At 41.0% G+C, this 22,500-nt stretch overlaps 1 protein-coding gene across 5 annotated transcripts in view; it reads left to right on the top strand.

The window, feature by feature from the left end:
* The window catches only part of LOC149134423 (neprilysin-2-like), a 332,072-nt gene that overhangs the window by 7,925 nt on the left and 301,647 nt on the right, over positions 1 to 22,500 (top strand). For 3 of the 5 annotated variants that reach the window (XM_089356560.1, XM_089356561.1, XM_089356562.1), the window contains exon 2: positions 5,696 to 5,728. In XM_089356560.1, the coding sequence (XP_089212686.1) occupies positions 5,696 to 5,728 (33 nt within the window). Of the gene's footprint in view, positions 1 to 5,695; positions 5,729 to 19,889; positions 20,057 to 22,500 lie in introns of those variants that run through there. The other 2 variants (XM_089356563.1, XM_089356564.1) reach the window with 2 other exon arrangements.

The raw sequence follows: 22,500 nt of genomic DNA, 5'->3' as shown, positions 1-22,500 counted from the left end.
CTTCTTGGAGATTTTTTGGTATACTTATACTAATGTTTTCTAATTTAATTAAATTCTATGTCTTTGTGCAGCTGAGCATTGTTCTGCATTTTACATTGATGTAATGATTGGATTGTTCAATTAACTGGAGTTGCATGAAACGATCGCACTGCATTACCTATGAATATCATTGTTGCTTATTTTGATTTTAATTACCTTATTTTGAAATTGTATTGATAACACCGTACTAAATTCTGGTACCTTAAATTAAGTACCACATATATATATATATATATATATATATATATATATATATATATATATATATATATATATATATATATAAATCAAAATAAGCAACACGGATTTCAAAGATGATTGCAGTACGCACGTTTCATGCTACTCCATTTATTTAAGTAATGCGAGCATTACATTAAATACAATATGTAGAGCAATTTTCAGCTGCAGGAAAATGCAGAAAATCACAGTAGAATAGACATATTATAATAGTGGCAACATTTCAAATTCAAGTTGGAGGAAGAATACATAAAAATCCATCTTGACATAGCCAAGTGTGTCAGGCTAGTAATTGGTTCTCGGCAAAAATTCTAAACTGTCTCTGATTTTATTGTCTCTTATCTAGTAGTAATAGTATGAGGGACAATCACTTCTAAGGAAAGGGAAGGTGTAAGTATTATGCATGGACAAGGCTATAAAAGATATGGTTATAAAGGATTCTCTGGTCAGAGTGGCAAATACTCTTATAGGTTGGGGTATTTTACTACTATCAAAATGTTGAGGAATTAAACCCTAGGTATATAGGTCAAACAGGATTTTTCCTTTAGTCTAAATAGAGCATCAGTATTGTTTTACAGATATCAATATTAGTTTAACCAATATTTTAACAGTAAGAGGTATGCTAATAAAATAAAAAGCATGAAGTAATATCAGTATTGAATTCAGAGGCTATAGATAAGGTGTAAAGTCTAAGGATATTAAGTATATTGGGTTCATGAAACTAATTTTGAATTATTTAAAAAATTTATTTTAAAACTTTAGCTGATATATATAATAATACTATTTAGAAGGCACACAAAATTTAAGTTTTATTTTTATAATGTGAAGAAAAATTAGTATAGGATTTATATTAGTTTATGGGTTTACTAAGGTTTAAGGGACAGAAAAAAAGAAAAAGGATATTAGGAATTAACAAGGACATCCAATACAGGAACACTGATGATTGATTAAAAATTTCATTAGTCATGGATTTGTTTCAAGATTAACATGGGCTAATTAAAAAATATTAATTCAATAAGGATTAGATTAATTTTGGGCATAAGGATTAAATTTATTTAAGTAAAAAATACAAAATAAACAAGACACTATTGTTGTAAGCCCTGGAATAATGACATAACAACAACAATAATGATTCTTTTAAAGACTTATGAAAATTTTAACATGGGCTAATTAAAAAATATTAATTCAATAAGGATTAGATTAATTTTGGGCATAAGGATTAAATTTATTTAAGTAAAAAATACAAAATAAACAAGACACTATTGTTGTAAGCCCTGGAATAATGACATAACAACAACAATAATGATTCTTTTAAAGACTTATGAAAATTTTCTATTCTTATAAGCTATATAGGGTTAAGATACATATTGGGAAATTAACAGCAATAGCAGAAGTGGTGTGAAAGAATACCTTCTATGGAGTAGATTTTAAATCTTATTTATCACAAGTAGATTAAATGTAAAGGTGAGAGATCAGGAATATAAGTTATAACGGTTCAATTTCCAATTTAAAATATGTGCTAATTAATAGCCCTAGATGACCATGGTGGAAGTTAAATTACTATAATTTGATAATTTTAACTACTTTATAAAAACTATCTTTTAAAAAATTCAAAAGTGCGAGTAGAGCAGTGTACACACGATACCCTAAGGTCTAATCTATTATTGATTAGATTAGGATTATTTCTAAGTTTAACAATTTCATATATTTCCATAGAACATAATTCACATCCATATCTATTATTTCTATAAGGTTGAGCTCTTCTTATAATTTCCCATTTAAGGCTAAAATTAATACCATTATCTTGTAACTCCCAAATTTTACTTGCCAATGTCGTACTATTTGCTTTGTGTCTAAGTCTAAAAGAGGACCCATGGTTATATATTCTCTGTTTCACATTAATACTACATCCTATGTAAATATAATTCTGGGTTATTGTACTACTAATGCATCTGTACACTACGTTACGGGTGCAACAACTACCTAATAAAGGACAATGGGACTTATTTCTGCAGTTGCACATGGTGGTGCTATCAACCCCACCTATATTATTTCTAATATCTCTATTATTATTATTACAATTATTTACACTAATATTATTTGTCGATTCCTCAATTCTACTATTAGGTATATATTGATCATTTCCATCATTACCTAACTCGTTTCTTGATGTGCTATCAGTTAGAATTATTCTAAGTCCCTGATTTTGCTTTTGTGAGGATCTTTTTTAGTGATTTCGGTTGTTTGTAGCTTTTAATGATTTTATGTGTGTGTAAAATTTCCTTTAATTTGGGATCCTTATGTAGCATTGGTACATTTTGTGTGATGATGGTGCAGGCTTCTTTGTTTCCAATTACTTTCCAATTAGCCTGATTACCTTCCCCTATCTAGAACTCCATATTTTACACCATAGCGAAGACATGATACGATACAGGTAGAAAGATTTGAAAAATTTGAAAAGAAAATACGAAACCGGTCATTTCTCCCAAAACAATGTTACTATACTCAAACTTTTATAACGTTTTTCTCACATAACGATTTAAATACATACTTTAAACATATAACACAAGCCTTCTGTAATTTTTTCACTCTTTTTTTTATCTTATATATATATATATATATATATATATATATATATATATATATATACAAGAATAAGGGCAGAGAATCGTCAATTATGATAAATAGTTTTACCGATAAAGGTTTTTTTCATACTGAACTACTTGGCAGAATTGTTAATTATTAATTCTATTATTAATTGACGATTCTCTGCCCTTATTCTTGTATATTTTATATTTGATATCTCTGGGTTGGATGGCTAAACCGTAACCAGTTCGACACGGGACTTTTTTTCATACGGGACTATTTGTGACGCACATGGAATGGATTTCTTTGAGGTGAGGTGCCTGAACTCGCTAGCCGATGAATTCGTAAGTGCCTTTCTTATCGTTGATTTTTGGTGTCGCATGGCCAAAAGTTACCGTGAATTTTTTTAGAGACACTTTCAAATTTATCAGAATATTGAGGCTGAAGATTGGAATAGTGAAATTTCCATTCACTTAACCATGAAACGATTCGTATCCAATTAACTAAAGGCTTGGTTTGTTTACGCTTTTCCCTCCGGTTTTTTGTTCTATGTGTGCCATAAATATCGCCATCCATTTTAGAGAAAAATTTGTAGTTTGGAATCAGTAGTTCTTTGACTGCTATTTCTAAATTTTCAGTATGTTGGAGAAGCAACTCAATTGCTAATCCCTGTATATTTATAATTATATATATATATATATATATATATATATATATATATATATATATATATATATATTATTGGGTCTGGGGAGAGTAATTCTCTTTTAGTACCTAATTATTTAACAGATCCACCAGTAAAGTTTAGTTTCCACTCATTTAGTTAGTTGTTCTTCCTAAAATCTTCGTTGCTTTTTGCAACCTTTTCAATAGTCGGTGACACTGTGTCTGTGTTATCCGAGTTGCGTTCTTTTTGTATGTTTGTGTGCATGTCTGTGAGTCAGTGGGTGTGCGCATACCATGTATGTATGTATGTATGTATGTATGCATGCACGTGTGTGTATGTGTGTGTGTGCGTATGGATATATGTATGTATGTACGTTCGAATGCATGTATTTTGCATATGCATGAGTTTGTATGTTCATGTTTGTGTGCTTTCATTTGTGTGTGTGTGTTTGCATGTGCGTGTGTCTGTACCTCTGTCTCCTTGTGTGTGTTGTCTATTCATATATCCTGTGTACCTATCCGTCTATATGTCTGTATACATTCATATTTATTTACCTAGATATATGTACATATACATATACGTATACATACACACGCATACATACATACATACATACATACATACATACATATATCTACTTAATAGCCCACTAACTATTCTACCTATATATATATATATATATATATATATATATATATATATATATATATATATATATATATATATATATATATATATATATATATATATCTAGTTTTAGGGAAAAGAAACAAGTTTCATGAATTCAACGATAAAAATCCACTATCACATATAGAACAATTAATAATTAAAAGCACAATAAATGAGTATGATATAAAACAAAGTAAATATCATAAGATAAAGATAATAAATAAAGATAATAAAATAAAGATATTATCTTTATCTTAATCTTACGATATTTACTTTGTTTTATACTATACACATTTATTGTGATAGATAGATAGATAGACAGATAGATAGATAGATAGATAGATAGATAGAGAGAGAGATACATAGGTAGATAGATTGATATATATATATATATATATATATATATATATATATATATATATATATATATATATATATATATATATATATATATATATATATCTTTTTTACTGTATCTATCTATCTATCTATCTATATATATATATATATATATATATGTATATACAGGAAAATTCATGAACATATATATTGACAAATGTAGAGTTGTATATGTAGGAATAAGTGGTGTGTATATATACATACATTCACATGCACACAAACAAAACATATATTGTGAGTTACATATGAGAAAGTTTACTCGAAATTATTGCGTGTTCGTAACCATATGTTACATAGTCAAAGGGTGTCAAGTGGATAGAATAACTTGTAGAATTCAAAATAACATCTGATAAACGTGTCACAGGTTCTGAATTCAGTGTCCGTTATGCCCAGTCAATAATTTTTTATGACTGTGCGAATAAAATAAATTCCACAAATTTAAATAAAACCTAATTCTATTTGATTAAAATACTTTATAGTAGATCTTGAATTTTAATGTGTGAAGAACCAATTGAAGAGTGTTAGCAAAGAGAAATATATTAAAATATTTTCGGAATGCCAATTGACTATGTAATAATGAGTGATTGAAAGTAATATACATTCAAGCCTACCATTTTATTTCGGTTTTAAATACGAGGTGGTGATGAAAATTACATGGATTTAGATCAGTTAATGCTGATTATATTCAAAATATTCCCTTGTCGGTTTGCTCACTTTTTGTAGTGGCCTTTCAGTTTCTGTAAAGCCTATAAAAATAATCGGCATGTTGCTTCTCCAGAGAGCTCTTTCGCTATACCTGTAATACCTGAAACCTTTTAGCATCCCCTCCTACATAGTTCGCTGTGTTCCCCTAGTAATTTGTGTACTTTAAGAGTCGTCAGTTTCAACTTGTAAATTTATATTTTCATCTTAGGGCTCAAAACATAAAACTAAATTATTACATTAAATTTTAGATTTGCGTATCATTATCTGTTTGATGTAGAGTGTTATGACTGCTTCATTCTTGAAAAATCTTTTTGGTTTAATAACCAACTCGAAATGTTACTGCAGCCTAAGGAAAGCTAAAATGAGATCTTCAAATTTATTTTTATATTTTAGATCACTGAATAATACCGTGATGTCTGATATCGGGTAAGTATAACTTTATTGAAATATTTAAATGCCCCTTTGTTATGACAACTGTTATATAAATATCATTATAGAAATAGTTTTGTCGCCTTTCTTTCAGTGTATACTATCAGCCCATGCCAGAGCTTAACGTGATATACAGACACTTCTTATTTACCCAGCCCCAGAATTTTACATTCCGATAAACCAAACGCGGCATTTGATTTTGTACACATGTGTGCGTGTGTGTGTGTGTGTGTGTGTGTGTGTGTGTGTGTGTGTGTGTGTGTGTGTGTGTGTGTGTGTGTGTATGTGTGTTCGTACATGCTTGCGCACGTGTGCGTATGTATATTTGCGTTTAAATGTGAGCACGTATGTATGTGTAATAACATGGAATTGTAAGTATGTATATACCGAAAGAACAAAATCTTCCATATCTTGAACATGTGCTAAAATATGTGATAAACCAGTAATTTCGCAACGAGGTGCATATATATGCAGAGAGGAACAATTAACCCCACACACTTAAAATACATATGTTGCTAAAATATATGTGCAGGCATTTGTATGTATATATATGTGTAGATGCACACAAATGTATGTATATTTGTACGATTACATGAATGTATGTATGTATGTATGTATATATGTATGTATGTATGTATGTATGTGTGTATGTATGTATGTCTCTACATATCTACCGACATATCCTATCGATATATCTATCTGTCTATCTGCCTGTATATCAATCTATCTATCTATCTATCTATCTATCTATCTATCTATCTATCTATCTATCTATCTATCTATCTATCTATCTATCTATCTATCTATCTATCTATCTGGACGGACGGTAGACGTGTCGGCTCCGTAAGTTTTGCCTTTTTCATGTTTTAAAAAGTTTGTTTGTAAAGTTTATTTTATATACAAAGTTGTATAACAACTTGTATACTCTCTGGTGCAAGTTTTTGCGACGGAAATCTGCCCTGTGTGGCACATTTCCAGGATATAAAAACCAATTTCGGCTTTCTAGCTTTCTAGCCCTTTGTTTTTGAGACGATGGCGTCTTGTAGCCATGAATATTTTTGTGGAACGAACGCTGCATTCTGCAGTGTTTCGTTCGAAAAAGAATTTCCTAGTCTTCCTTCCTCACAGTTAAAGGAGAGAATGGAGAAAAAGAAAGACTCTGCTGCTACAACAGTCTTGCCTGCCAACGTAACCAGTGACAACAACAACAACAGCAGCAGCAGCAGCAGCAGCAGCAGCAACATCAACGACACAAATGTCCTTGCTAACAAAACCACTGTCCTCACCACTGATACCACCACTACCGCCACCACCACCACAACGAACTTTGCCGAGGCTTTGAAGCCTAGGAAAAGACTTTTGAATATATCGAAAGAGAAATTACTTGCATGCAAAAGCATGCTAAGTAAAAAGGACGTTACAGTCCATCTTCAAACGCCCGCGGACTTTAAGATAGACATCGATAAAAAAAACTATCATCTATAGAACCATTAATTTAAAGACAAAGACAGTGGAACAATTCACCCAAGAAAATGTTGAGAGGTGCTTAAAGCCGATTTGGTCTTACAAAACTTACATAACGAGAGGTTTGAAATTCGGAACGATAGAGGTAAGACTAGACAGCGAGCAACGAGCGAAGGACCTCTCCACTAAGTCATTACAACATGAGAACCTGCTCATGATCCCTACGTACCTTGGTCGTAGGGTTACGAAAATAAAAATTTGGAATGTGCCTCCTGAAATTGAGGAAGAATGGCTAGTATCTGCCATATGTCTAGGCATAGAGGAGATAAACATATTAGAAGCATCTGCCGTTTGCAATCAAAACTGAATTGGCCAGGAATTTCAACTCCTGGTACAAATTGATCCAGCAAACTGGGAAAAAATTCCACATAGAATCCAATTAACTGAGGATTCAATTTTTCATGTTTTCATCGAAGGCAGAAGGCCAGTTTGCTACGTTTGTAGTAGCAAAACTCACCTTCAAAAAACATGCCCAGTAGCCCAGAAGAAAAGGCAACAACAACGGCAACAATACAAAGAAAACACAACAACAACCACAATAAAAGCACAAGAAAAAAACAGCATTACTGCCTACACCGCCATATGCACAACTGGTCAAGCAGTTGTACAACGAAAAGGAAAAACGCCAGCAGCCAGCAACCCAGCCGAACCAAACAACAACACCACCAGTACCACCAAGAACAGAATCAGCACCATCACCACCACCAACACCAACAACAACAACCCCACAAGAAGGGAACACGAAAAAGACTCCCACCCCACCCCCAAAAACCAAAACACCACATCCCAACTGTCACGAAACAGCACCAACACCACCAACAACAAAATCAACCCACACAAAAATAGACTCCAACACCCTTCCCCTCCCACCCTCCGATTCCTCCGACATGTCAGATGAAGATGACACAGAGGCTTGGCAAGTGGCCACGGGGGGGGAAGAAGAAAAAGGGGAAAAAAAGAACGGAAAAACAAACAAACAAAGCGGGGACGTTTACCAGCCCCGAAACCAACACATCCACATGAAACAAAAACACCAACACAAACGCACCAACACAGAACCTCACAACAAGTTTGACAGCGATAAACACAAACAATCCAGACCTAATGAAATTCATTAGGTCAAACACTAACATAACAGATAATGACACGAAAACAAGCAATCACCCACGCACAACACCAGCACAACACATCAAAATCATACATGTAACACGGAGCACATACAATACACTGAAATCTCTCTACCCGGATACAGTAGGGAGATTCCAGAAATATTCATAAAAAAAACTATACAAAAACTTTCTGAGAGAAGGTTGTGATGCCAAGAGCCAAGAACTTTCGGACAGTAAGTAACTCTCTCTCTCTCTCCTTTCGTGTGTAAAACACAAATTTTGATAGAATCATGGTGAAGATTGGCTGTGTGAATGTGCGTGGCTTGGGGTCACCTTGGATACAAGGGTACCTCTTAAATGACATCAAGTCACACAATTTGGATATCATAGCCATTAGTGAGACCAGACTCCATGAGCCGTGGGCCCTAAAGTCCATGTTTGGCGGACAGTTTAACATTTATTTTTCTCCCTGTGTGTCGAGGATGGGCGGTAGTGGCACGGCGGTTCTTTTTCGCAAGAGTCTGGATCTCCAAGTAAAGACGATATTTACGGACCCGGAGGGTAGACTGGTTGTCCTAAATGTGGACGATAGCGATGGAGGCGCTTTTCGGTTGCTGGCAGTTTATGTGCCTCCTTTAATAGGTCGGTCAGACTTCTTTCGACGTCTAGAAGTATTCCTGGGAACGTCTCGTCCCTTACTTTTAGTGGGGGATTGGAATGCTACCTTGGACACGCATCTAGACTACGTGGGGAGTGACAAAACTAGAAGGGGATGCAAAGGCCTCATAGACCTGCTCAGACGCTTCCAGTTGTCTGACAGGTAACGACTCGACCACCCAAATGTGCCAACGTGGACTTGGACAACCGCATTGGGTCGTCGAGATCGTATCTAGATAGGATAGTGTGTAGGACAAGAGATATAGATAGTTTAGGATGTCCACAGTTCCACATAGTCAGCTACACGGATCACAAACTTGTGACGTGTACGCTAGACTTAGATAAGGCACATAGGCAGGGTCCCGGTTACTGGAAACTAAACGCGTCTTTCCCGTCGAGACAGGTTTTCAGAGACCGGATTAGCACGTTAGTAAAGAGGGCTTTGACGGGAGCCATCATCAACAACAAATGGTGGTTTGCCCTCAAGTGAGCAGTAAGGGCGGAAGCAATAAGGTATAGCAGGGCATTAGCTGTAGAGAGGAACAGAGTAGAGGGGGAGCTAGTGATAAAGTTAGAAGAGGCATTGCGAAGTGGCATCGCATCTGACGTTTTAGCGGCGAGGTTGGCCCTCGACCAACACTTCAATGCTAAACACGAAGGGTGTGCTGTCAGGGCAAGGATGCGTGCTCTGAGGAATGAAGGTGTTGGAGCCGCGCGAGAGGCCCGGGTGGCGGAGGCGCAGCGGGGTAACAGAGCCACCATCCGGTCTCTGGTAGACGAACAGGGGCGCGAATTGCTCGAGCCGAGCAAGATGTGCGAGGCGTTTCAGCGGTATTTTGCCCGACTGTTCGGGAGGAGTGGCGAGCGAGAAGGCAGGGTGGACTTTAGTGCCTACCTGCACAGCTTGCCACGACTCTCGGCAATAGAGGTGGAGTGCTGCGAAGGGGTCATCACGGCGGAGGAGGTGAGGGACGCGATGGCGGGTTGCTCGACGGACAAATCACCGGGTTTGGATGGTCTGCCCAACGAGCTTTACAACTGTATGCCAAACTTGTTTGGAGACGTCTTGGCGGCCGTGTACTGCAACTGGCAGCAGAACGGGAGCATTCCCGGTTTTGTGAGCCGAGGAGCGGTAACGCTGCTGAAGAAAGATCCAAACAAGGGGGACGCCATAGATAACTTTAGGCCCATCACTCTGCTCAATGCAGACATGAACATTTTGGCCAAGGTGTTAGCCAAGCGGTTGGCGCTTGTCATCGAGAAACTGGTCGGCATGGAGCAGACGTGCACTGTGCCGGGCCGGAGCATCCATGACAACCTCCATCTGATGCGCTACATCATAGAGAGGGTAGTTAAGGAACCTGGCATGGGTGGGGCCCTGATCAATTTGGGTCAATCCAAAGCTTTCGATGGGGTAGACCATCGATACTTGGAGGCCGTCCTCGAAGCGGCCGGCTTCGGTCCCGTTTTCCGCGGCTGCATGGCTGCCTTGTACACAGGCATCCGTTCGGTTGTTCGCGTCAATGGACGTCTATCGGGACCCTTCGACATTGCACGTTCGGTTCGTTAGGGATGCCCTCTGTCGCCGCTCCTGTACGTATTGACTCTCGAGCCACTACTGCGGAAGCTGGCGACGCTGAGGGGCATCCCACGAGAACTGGGGTGCGGGACGAGCGTGTCGGCATACGCGGACGACGTCACCATCATAGCGTCTAGCCATGAGCACATCGAGCTTGTCGGCGAGACGCTGAAAGACTACGAAGCGGTGACGGGAGCGAAAATCAACCGGGATAAGTCGGTGGGTTTGCTGCTCGGCACCTGGAGAAGCAAGTCCATACCGTCCGGCAGCGCCTCAGTAGTGGGACGCTGGACGGACGGTCCGGTCAAGTTGCTCGGTGTCTGGTTCGGTCCGGACCTGCAAACGGAGAAGAACTGGGACGAGATAACGAGTAGGGTGGCCTCTCTCTGCCGGCAATGGTCCGAGAGGAAGCTGTCCCTAAAAGGTCGGGCGGAGGTGGCGAACGCGTACATCGCGTCCGTCATCGAATACCGCCTGACCGTCGTGCCTTGTCCCGATCGCGCCATCACCGAAATGGAGCATCCTCTTCCGCTTTTTGTGGAAAGGAAGCGTTCCGATGGTGAGGCGATCCGTTTGTTGCCAACACCCGCTGAAAGGAGGGCTGGGCATGCCGTGGTTGATGATGCGCAGACATGCGCTGAGACTGCGACATCTCCGGCTCTACGTAGACGACGGTGAGGAGGTTTGGTTGCCGTTTGTGCGACGCGCTTTCCCGCAGCTCGTCTCCATGACCGAGCTGCAGTCGTGGATCAAAAAGAGGCCGAGGAATGGCGAATGGCACCGTGAGACTCGCGTTGCTCTGCAACAACTTTGCCGTCCCGGGTCGACCTTGAGCGGCTGAATCACAACGAAGTCATTCTATAGGGGGTTAGTGGACGGCAAGTACGACGACGATCTCGGGGCGAACCTGGGCGTCGACGAGGAACACCTGACCCGCCTGTTCAGGACGACTTTCGGGCCGGGACCTATGGACAACTTCCTGAGATCCATGGTCTGGCAGTGCTACCGCGAAGCGCTACTCGTTCGGGATAAGCTCTATAGACACGGCTCACGAAATGCGGGGCCGACCTGCCCGAGGTGCGGTCAGAGCGACGAAACCGTTCTGCATGCACTCGTGCAGTGTCCAACCATTTCGGAGCTGTGGGCTTATGTCGAACGACTGCTGTCACGTGTGGGACGAGTCGGTTTATCAACCGAGTCTATCGTCAATATCGTCACGCCTCCTTCCTTTAAACGGTTGGCGCTTGTCATCGAGAAACTGGTCGGCACGGAGCAGACTTGCGCCGTGCCGGGCCGGAGCATCCATGACAACCTCCATCTGATGCGCTACATCATAGAGAGGGTAGTTAAGGAACCTGGCATGGGTGGGGCCCTGATCAATTTGGATCAATCCAAAGCTTTCGATAGGGTAGACCATCGATACTTGGTAATGGTAGGGTCGGGGCAAGGTACGAATAGCAAACCCACCGACTTATCCCGGTTGATTTTCGCTCCCATCACCGCTTCGTAGCGGGCTTCAGTCCCGTTTCCGCGGCTGGATGGCTGCATTGTACACAGGCATCCGTTCGGTTGTTCGCGTCAATGGACGTCTATCGGGACCCTTCGAAATTGCACGTTCGGTTCGTCAGGGATGCCCCCTGTCGCTACTCCTGTACGTATTGATTCTCGAGCCACTACTGCGGAAGATGGCGACGCTGAGGGGCATCCCGCGAGAACTGGGGTGCGGAACGAGCGTGTCGGCATACGCGGACGACGTCACCGTCATTGCGTCTAGCCACGAGCACATCGAGCTTGTCGGCGAGACGCTGAAAGACTACGAAGCGGTGACGGGAGCGAAAATCAACCGGGATAAGTCGGTGGGTTTGCTACTCGTACCTTGCCCCGACCCTACCATTACCAAGCTGGAGCGCATCCTCTTCCGCTTCTTGTGGAAAGGAAGCGTTCCACTGGTCAGGCGATCCGAAAGGAGGGCTGGGCATGCCGTGGGTGATGATGCACAGACACGCGCTGAGACTGCGACATCTCCGGCTCTACTTAGACGACGGTGAACAGGTGTCGTCGCCGTTTGTGCGACGCGCTTTCCCGCAGCTCGTCTCCATGACCGAGCTGCAGTTGTGGATCAAGAAAAACCTAGGCTAGACGAATGACACCGCGAGTGTCGCGAGGCTCTCCAGCAGTTCTGCCGTCCCGGGTCGACCTTGAGCGACTGCATCACAGCAAATGCATTATATAAGGGATTAGTGGAGGGAAATTACGACGACGTTCTCGGGGCGAACCTGGGCGTCGACGAGGAATACCTGACCCGTCTGTTCAAGACGACTTTCGGGCCGGGACCTATGGATAACTTTTGTTTGAGTCTGTTTTCAAGTGAGGGCAGTTTCAAACTTATTTACTTTTCTATTTTCTTCGATTTCCTTGCCATATTTCTAAACAAATATGGTTAAGCGAAACCATGAGACCGACTTTCCGCCTGTACCCATGCTAGAGGCGAAGGAAGCTGAAAGCAAAGCTGTTGCGCGTGAACACACACAGGCCTTAGAAGGCACGAATGCTTCAACTACTATAACCACTGGCTCCACTACTGCAACCACCACTACCGCTATGACCACCACAACCAACACGAATTCAGAAAACAATTTTGCCGCAGCCTTAATGTTAAAAAAAAATACAGTCATGTGCTTTTCCAAAGATGAACTGCTCGCCTGTAAAGCAATGTTAAAAACTGACGACCTCAGAATACAACTACAGATACCACAATGCATCACGGAAAAATCGAAAAGAAAACAATTATTTAGAGGATATGCAACCTAAAAACAAGGCTATTCGAAAAGGGCCACTCAAGAAAATGTTGAAAATTGTTTCAGGCCTATATGTGCCTTTAAATACGATCACGAGGGAAATAGATTTGCCACGATCGAAGTTCGATTCGACAGTGAAGAAAGGGCCAAGGACCTGTCCACAAAGTCCTTCCAATTTCAAAATTTACTGAGGATTCCTACGTACCTTGGTCGTAGGGTCACAAAAATTAAAATAAAGAACGTGCCTCCTGAAATAGAAATAAAATGGCTCGTGTCTGCCATTTGCTATGACATCGAGGACGAAATTTATATCTTGGAAATCGCTGTCGTGGACCAGCAAAACTGGATCGGCCAAGAAACGAAAATCTTGCTCAAATTAATCCAATGATTTTCGAAACAATTCCACATCGAATCCAGTCGAGAGAGGATTCGAGTTTACATGTGGCCGTCGAAGGCAGAAAACCACGTTGCTACGTTTGTGGTAGCAAAGCACACTTACAACAAACTACTTGCCCACTAGCACAGAAGCAACAACAACAGCAACAACAACGGCAAGATCAGAAAAAACAACAACCACAAGGAAACCAAAAACCGAGCGAAAAACCGGCACCGCCATGTGCACAACTAATTAAACAGCTCTACAAACAAATGAAGGAACATCAGCAACCAACAAGTGAGCCCAACCAAAAAACACCCACACCAGCGCCACCAAGAACACAAACAACACCATCATCAGCACTAACACTACCAACAACAACAACAACCTCAAAGGAGGAAGAGAAAATCAAAATGACTCATACCCCCCCCCCCCCCCCTCCCACCAAAAAAAACCCTATACACCACATCCCAAGTGTTACCAACCTGTACCAACACCAAAAACAAAGTCAACGCGCTCAGAAATAGACCCAATACACTTCCCCTCCCACCTTCTGGTTCCTCCGACATGTCGTCAGATGAAGACGACACAGAGGATTGGCAAGGAGCCATAGGGGGAAGGAGAAAAAGGGAAAAAATAGAATTGAGAAGCAGACAAACAAAGCAGGGAGGTTTACCACTCCCGAAACCAAAACACCCGCAGAAAACAAAAGCATCAACACAAACACACTAACAACAAACCCCGCAACAATTTTGACAGCCATAAACACCAACAACCCAGACCTAATGGAATACATTAGGTCAAACACCAACATAACAGAAAATTATACCAAAATAAAGAATCACCCACGCCCAATAACACTGCAACACATTAAAATCATACTCATAACACAGAATACACACATCATCCTGAAATCTCTCTACCCTGATGCAGTTGGGAGATTTCGAAAATACCTGTCCCAAAAAAAAACTATACAAAATCCTTCTGGGGGAAGACTGTGAGGTGAAAAACAAAGAAAATTCGTAATGAAGTGACTCTCTCTCTCTGTCTGTCTCTCTCTCTTTCTCTTTCGTCTTCCTTTTGTGTGTAAAACACAACTTTCGATAGGAACATGCTCAAAATAGGCAGTATAAATGTACGTGCCTTGGGATCGCTTTGAAAACAAGGCTACCTGTTAAACGATATCAGTCACAATATTTTCATATCATAGCCATCAGTGAGACCAGACTCCACAGCCTGCAGGCACTCCAGCACATGTTCGGCGCACATTTTGACATTTATTTTGCTCAGTGTCTGCCGAGAATAGGCGGAGGTGTTACTACGGTGCTTCTTCGGAAGAGTCTGGACCTCAAAGTAAGAGCACTTTTCCTAGACGCGGAGGGTAGGCTGGTCGTCTTGCATGTCGATAGCAGCAATGTGTGTGCTTTTAGCCTGATAACGGTTTATGTACCGTCCTTAACAGGTCGGCCAGATTTCTTGCGACGTCTAGAGGTTTTCCTGGGAACGTTTCGACCTTTACTTTTATTGTGGGATTGGGATACTACCCTGGACACGCAACTATACTACGTGGGCAGAGATAGTAATAGGAGGGGATGCAAATTCCTGAAAGACCTGCTGAAACATTTCCAACCATCTGACAGGTATCAACTGAACCACCCGAATGTGCCAATGTGGTCATGAGGCAACCGCATCGGGTCGTCCAGATCGTACTTAGAGTATTTTGTAGGACAGTGGATAAGGATAGTTTAGGTTGTCCACAATTCCATATAGTCAACTACACAGACCACAAATTTGTGACTTGTATACTTGACTGAGATAAGACACATAGGCAGGATCTCAGTTACTGGAAGCTGAACGAGTCGTTCACGGCACGCCAAGGCTTACAGGGACCGGATTAGCACATTAGTTAAGAGAGCATTGACGGGTGCCATCATCAAAAACAGATGGTGGTATGCCCTAAAGAAAGCAATTAAAGCAGAACTGGTTTGGTACAGTAAGGCCCTAGCATTAGAACGAAATAGAATACTGGGAGACCTAGTTAACTGGCATCGCGTTCAGCGTATTGGCAGCGAGGTTGGCCCTCGACCAACACTTCAACGCCAAACACGAAGCATTCGTTGTCAGAGCTAGGATGTGTGCTCTGAGGAACAAAGGAGTTGGAACTGCCCGAGAGACCCAGGTAGCGGAAGCGCCACGAGGCAACAAAACCACCATTAGTTCACTTATAGATGAACAGGGGCGCGAAGCACACGAGACTGAAAGGATGTGTAAGGCCTTTCAACAACACTTTGCCCGACTGTTTGGGACATCTGGTAGATCAGAACGTAGAGTGGACTTTAGTGCTTATTTGCATGCCCTGCCACAACTCTCAGCAAGAGAGGCGGAGTGTTGTGAAAGACTCATCACAGACGTAGACGTACGGGATGCGATGACAGACTGCACGAGAGACAAGTCACCAGGCTTCGATGGTCTGCCCTAAAAACTTTATTGTCGTATGCCAGACGTGTTTGGAGGCGTCTTGGCAGCTGTCTACTGCAACTGGCAGCAAAACGGGAGTAACCCTCGTCTACGTAAAGCGAAGAGCAGTGGCACTGCTTAAGAAAGATCCAAAGAAGGGAACGTCATAGATAACTTCAGGCCCATCACTCTGCTTAACGCAGATTTGAAAATTTTTGCCAAGGTGTTAGCCGAGAGGTTGGCGCTTGTTATCAAGAAACTAGTCGACAAGGCGCAAAAGTGCGCCATGCCGGGTAGGAGTATCCACGACAACCTCCATCTAATGTGCTACATCATAGACAGCGTCGTTAAGCATTCTGGCATGGGTAGGGCGCTGATCAATCAAAAGCTTTCGATAGGGTAGACCATCATTACTTGGAGGCTGTCCTTAAACCGGTTGCTTTCAGTCTCATCTTCCGCAGTTGGATCGTTGACTTCTACAGCGACATCCGCTCGGTAGTTCGCGTAAATGGTAATCTATCCATCCCATTTAACATCATGCGTTCTGTTCGTTGCTCCTGCGTGTATTGACACCTGAGCCACTCCTTTGGAAGCTGGCGACACTGAGGGGTATCCTATGAGATGCGGGTGGAGCGTGTCTGCATACGCGGACGACAGTCATCGTCATGGAGTCGAGCCACAAGACATCCATCAGGTCGGCGAGACACTAAAAGAATACGAAGCGGTAACGGGAGCAGAAATGCACACGGAAAAGTCCGTGGGTTTGCAGTTCGGCACATGGAGAAGCAAGCCCATGTTGTCCAACAGCGTGTCCATCGTGGGTCGCTGGACCGACAGACCAGTTAGAACGACTAGGGTGGCCACTCTCACCCATTCAATTGACTGAGACGAAGCTATCCCTAAAAGGTCGTGTGGAGGTGTCGAACGCAAGCGTCGCATTCGTCAATGAGTACCGTCTGATCGTCGTGCTTTGTCCCGAACCTACCATCACCAAACTGGAACGCATAATCTTCCGCTTCTTGTGGAAGGGAAGCTTTCCGATGCTTCGGCGATCCATTTGCTGTCAACACCTGCTAAAAGGAGGGATAGGCATGGCGTGGTTGATGATGCGCAGGCATGCGCTGAAACTGCAACATTTCCGGCGCTTAATACACGACGGGAAACAGGTGTGGTCGCCGTTTGTGCGGCGCGCTTTGCCGCAGCTCGTGACCTTGGCCGAAATGCAGTCCTTGGCCGAAATGCAGTCGTGAATCTAACAGGGACAGAGGCTAGGCTAATGTCACCGCGAGTGTCACGTTGATCTCAAGCACCTCTGCAGTCCGGGATCAAACTTGTTCGACTTCATTATAACAATGGCGTTCTATAGAGGATTAGTGGAGAGGAGGTGCGACGACGTTCTAGGGCAGAATGTGGGCGTTGACGAGGAACACCTGACTGCCTGTTCAGGACATTTTCGGGCTGGGGCCGGTGGACAATCAACAAAGATCCCTGATCTGGCAGTGCTATCGAGAAGCATTACCTGTTCGGGATAAGCTCTATAGGCGCGTTTCGAGACACAAGGCACCGACTTGTCCGAGATGCGATCAGAGCGACGAAACCGTTCTGCACGCACTCGTGCAGTGTCCAACCATTTCCGGCCTGTGGGATTATGCCGAACGGCTGCTGTCACGTGTGGGCCGAGTCCGCCTGTCGGCCGTGTCTATTGTGGCAGTTGCTTCGCCACCTTCCTTCAACCGAGAAGGCAAGTCAGTCTTCATCGATCTGGTGGCCATGGTGAAAGAATGTGTGTGGTGGACCCGAGCGAAAGGATTAGAAACAAACACTTACCTCTCTAGATGATGAATTCACGCAATTCATACTGCATCCAGCATCCGACTGATTCTCATTCCGAACTGTTTCCGACAGGGATGCTCCAAATAATATCAATATCTGTATCTACTGGATAATTGAAGGGATGGAAGAACATCGAGTTCTAGTGCAACCATAGATGTCAGTAAGATCACATTCCTGGATTTTTCAAATAATGCAGTTAAGGATTTTTATAATGCTTCGCCATGTCTTAAATATTGCTCTCCTTTCATTAAGTAGAGGAAGCGGAATCAATTTGCCTTAAAGGTTCTTCTAAGAAAATCCAGTCTTTCGTCGGTTTCACTATGTTGATTTGCAATTTGAAAACATGATGGATACTTTTATATATGTTGTACCATACACGGTGGTGCACCAGCATGACCGCAGCCACTTGGCTGAAACACATAAATAAATAAATAAATACATAGCTACAAGATATATGTGTATTCTTGAAAACAACAATATTTCACTATTTATTTATTCTGCCATTACAATGATTTAATGTATATTACAACGACGTCAGTGTTGAATAATGTCTAAAAATTGCACTTTATCCCATAAGCGAACTACAGAAATAACAGTAGTAGTATATGTTTCTGCTTTCCATTTATATTTCGGAATCAATGATAATAAAAATGACCCAAATTCTTCGAAAGTCTTGTAAGTTCTTCACTATCGATATATCTATATGCTTACCCAGATTTATACATCTTCTTTCTAACGTAATATTTCGATTGACAATCCTTATTGCTGATAGTCACCGTATATGTGATAGTGCGCACATCGACTCTCTTTCTTGCTGTTCTCTGATTACCCATTAAAGAAACGGACCATATCCTATATTTGTAGCAGTAGCAGGCCAGATCTCCAGGTAGAGAAGAACTGGAGCGAGGTGTGGCGAGCAGGATGGCTCCCTTAACTCGGATCTGGTCTGAACAGTGGTTGTCCCTGGAATGGAGGGTGGAGGCTGCAGTTGTGTTTATCGCATCTGTGATTACCTACAACTTGACCGTGATATGCAAACTCTAGTGTATTAAAGCTGCAAATAATTACTGAATTAGAGTAAAACCGAATTGTCAGTGAAATATTACCTTTCTCGTAATGACTGGTGAAGAAAATAATTGATTCTGTGACTAAAATATAACACACTCAGTTCAAGAACGTATTATTCTTCATAGATATGTACCTTGATTCATGTGTCCACTTCTAAATGTCTATGCTTCAGTTAATATTTAATCTCAATTCTTTCATTGGTATTTTCATTTCAGTTTGTAACAGAAACAGCATAATGTCTATAAAATCTTTGTTTAATTGTTTAATGCTTATCCTTGATCATTTCTATATCCAGTCGATACAACTATGTGATTTCGGGACACTAATATAAATTCAATACCGATTCGAACTAGAATATTTTCTTCATATTAATTTCAAATTTGGGCAGAATTTCAGCATATGTCGGTGACGTGTACGTTGCTTATATTGTCACTAGTGATTAACTGTTACTTATTTTATCATTACGAAATGATCAAAGGCGAATTATTCCTCGGAAGAATTTGAGGTTAGAACGTAAAGACGGGCAAAATGATGATAAGCGCTCTAAATGTCATACTACCTTTTCTGTGAGTTCTCCGTTCAAATGTTTTCATATTGCTCTCAATGTTTGAAACAATGCCATCGGTGTTGGGGCATATGTAAGTCGATTGAACCGAACCAAGTGTTCAATAGTTTCTTAATATTGCAATTTCTCCCATACGCCAACTACAGAAATCACATTAGTAATATATGTTTTTGCTTTCCATTTATATTTCAGAACCGATGATAATGAAAACGACAATATTGCTGATAGTCACTGTATATGTGATACTGTGCATATCTCTCATATCTGTAAACATCTTCTGGCTGCTCTTTGATAACCCATTCGGGAAACGGAAGATATACTTTATTTGTAGCAGTAGCTTTCCATCTTTGCCTAGAAAGGTAATGTTACCACCACGAATGTAAAAACTGTCCAAAACTTGTAGTTATCTTCCTGAACAGCAAGGCTTTGGCACGGTTGTTCTCAACAGAGGGAAAAATAAACTGCATGTCTCGTATTTCAGCAGCAGGAGGAGTCAGTATTTACACGACAGAGATGAACTATAGCCTAAGGCGTTACTCTCCAACGACTCATCGAGTTTGTGCGGAGCTCTCAGTGGGAGATGCCTGCTGACTATATTCACAACAGTGAGTTTTTTCACTTGATAGACATGCATATGTTCAGAAAAATTCTGGAGTTGCGAAGCATCAAACTCTTATGGTTGGATTCTGCGATGATGAATTCACGCAATTCATACTGCATCTAGCATCCGACTGATTCTCACTTCGATCTGGTTCCGTCAGGGATGGTCCAACTAAGATCAATATCTGCATCTACTGGATAATTGATGGGATGGAGGAACATCGAGTTCTGGTGCAACCAGAGATGACAGTAAGATAACAATACTGGATTATGCAAATGATGCAGTTAATGAATGTCATAGTGCTCCTCGATGTCTTAAATATTGCTCTCCTTTCAATAAGTAAAGGAAGCGAAACAATTTGCTTAAAGTTTCTTCTAAGAAAATGCATTCTTTCGTCGGTTTCACTATGTTGATTTGCAGTTTGAAAACATGACGGATACTCTCATATAAGTTGTACCATACATAGCTACAAGATATATGTGTATTCTTGAAAACATCAATACTTTACTATTTATTTATTCTGCCATTACAAAGATGGGAAGGCCGGATACCATAGAATATTAAATTACAAAATCTAGCCCCCTACGGTATCATTGAAACATCGTATGTAGAAGTTAGTATATAAAACGGCACCTTAAATCCAGGGCAGTTGCGTTGGTATCACTTTATTTAATGCGGAATAGCCCAACAAACGTTGTCTATATCCAGGTACACGTATAAAATCTCATCTGCTTAAAAATAGCGTTTAGAAATTTGTCTCATTATACATTGATGTATATTATGATGAAATCTTTCTATGCTACATAGAATTAATTATTACCCAAACCTGTGAGCCGGGGAGTCGTGGTACTGTTAAGAAAGGACACAAACAACGGGGATAACATAGACAATTTCAGACCCATCGCCCTGCTTATCTGACATTTGAAGATTTTGTCCAAGGTATTAGCAAAACTGTTTGCGCTTATCGTGGGTGTAGTCGTCGGGGAAGCGACAACTTGCACCAATCCCGGTAGATACACCCAGAACAATATATACGCTATATTTGCATACACAAATGCATTTATATACATATATATACACACACACGAACATACACATATACTTGCCTAAATATGCAGGAATATATACATGTATGTATGATTATCCATACAGGAAAGCATGAAAGGCTATCAAATTAAATCCAGCACAACAAATTAAACATGCAGGATCACAACGACCACAGTACACGATGATAAACACTCTGAATAACGTACTAACTATTCTGTGAACTCTCCGTTCAAATAGTTTCATATTGCTCTCAATGTTTGAAAAAATGCCATTGGTTTTGGAGAAGATGGAAGTCAATTATAACGACGTCAGTGTTGAATAATGTCTAAAAATTGCAATTTATCCCATAAGTGAACTACAGAAATCACATTAGTAATATATGTTTCTGCTTTCCATTTATATTTCGAAATCAATGATAATGAAAACGACACAAAATCTTCGAAAGTCTTGTAAGTTCTTCATTATCGATATATCTATATACTTACCCAGATTTATACATCATCTTTCTAACCTAATATTTCGATTGACAATCCTTATTGCTGATAGTCACCATATATGTGATAGTGTGCACATCTTCGCTCTTTCTTGCTGCTCTCTGATTACCCATTAGGGAAACGGACCATATGCTATATTTGTAGCAGTAGCTTTCCATCTTTCCCTGGAAAGGTAATGTTGATACCTCCACTGTAAAAACTTTCCAAAACTTGTAGTTATCTTCCTGCACAGCAAGGGTTTGGCATGGTTGTTCTCAACAGAGGGCAACATAAACTGCATGCCTGTTATTTCAGCAGCAGGGTGAGTCAGAATTTACACAAAAGAGATGAGCTATAGCCTAAGTTGTTATTTTCCAATGACTCATCGAGCTAATGCGAATAATTTGGCGGGAGATGTTTGCTGACTATATTGACATCCATAAGTCTTTTCACTTGATGGACATGAATGTGTGCAGAAGAATTCTGGAGTTGCGAAGCATGATTCTCTTATGTTTGAATTCTGCGATGAGGAATTCACGCAATTCATACTGAATCTATCATGGTAGTGATACTCACCTCGATCTGGTTCCGTCAGGGATGCTGTAAGTAAGATGAATATTAGTATCTACGGGATACCTGATGGTATAGAGGAACATCGAGTTCTGGTGCATCCAGAGATGAC

Source organism: Octopus bimaculoides, chromosome 8 (genome assembly GCF_046866305.1).
Source record: "Octopus bimaculoides isolate indiv1 chromosome 8, ASM4686630v1, whole genome shotgun sequence".
NCBI lineage: Eukaryota > Metazoa > Mollusca > Cephalopoda > Octopoda > Octopodidae > Octopus > Octopus bimaculoides.
The sequence above is the reverse complement of the archived record's forward strand: the minus strand, read 5'-3'. Positions and strand labels throughout refer to the sequence as shown.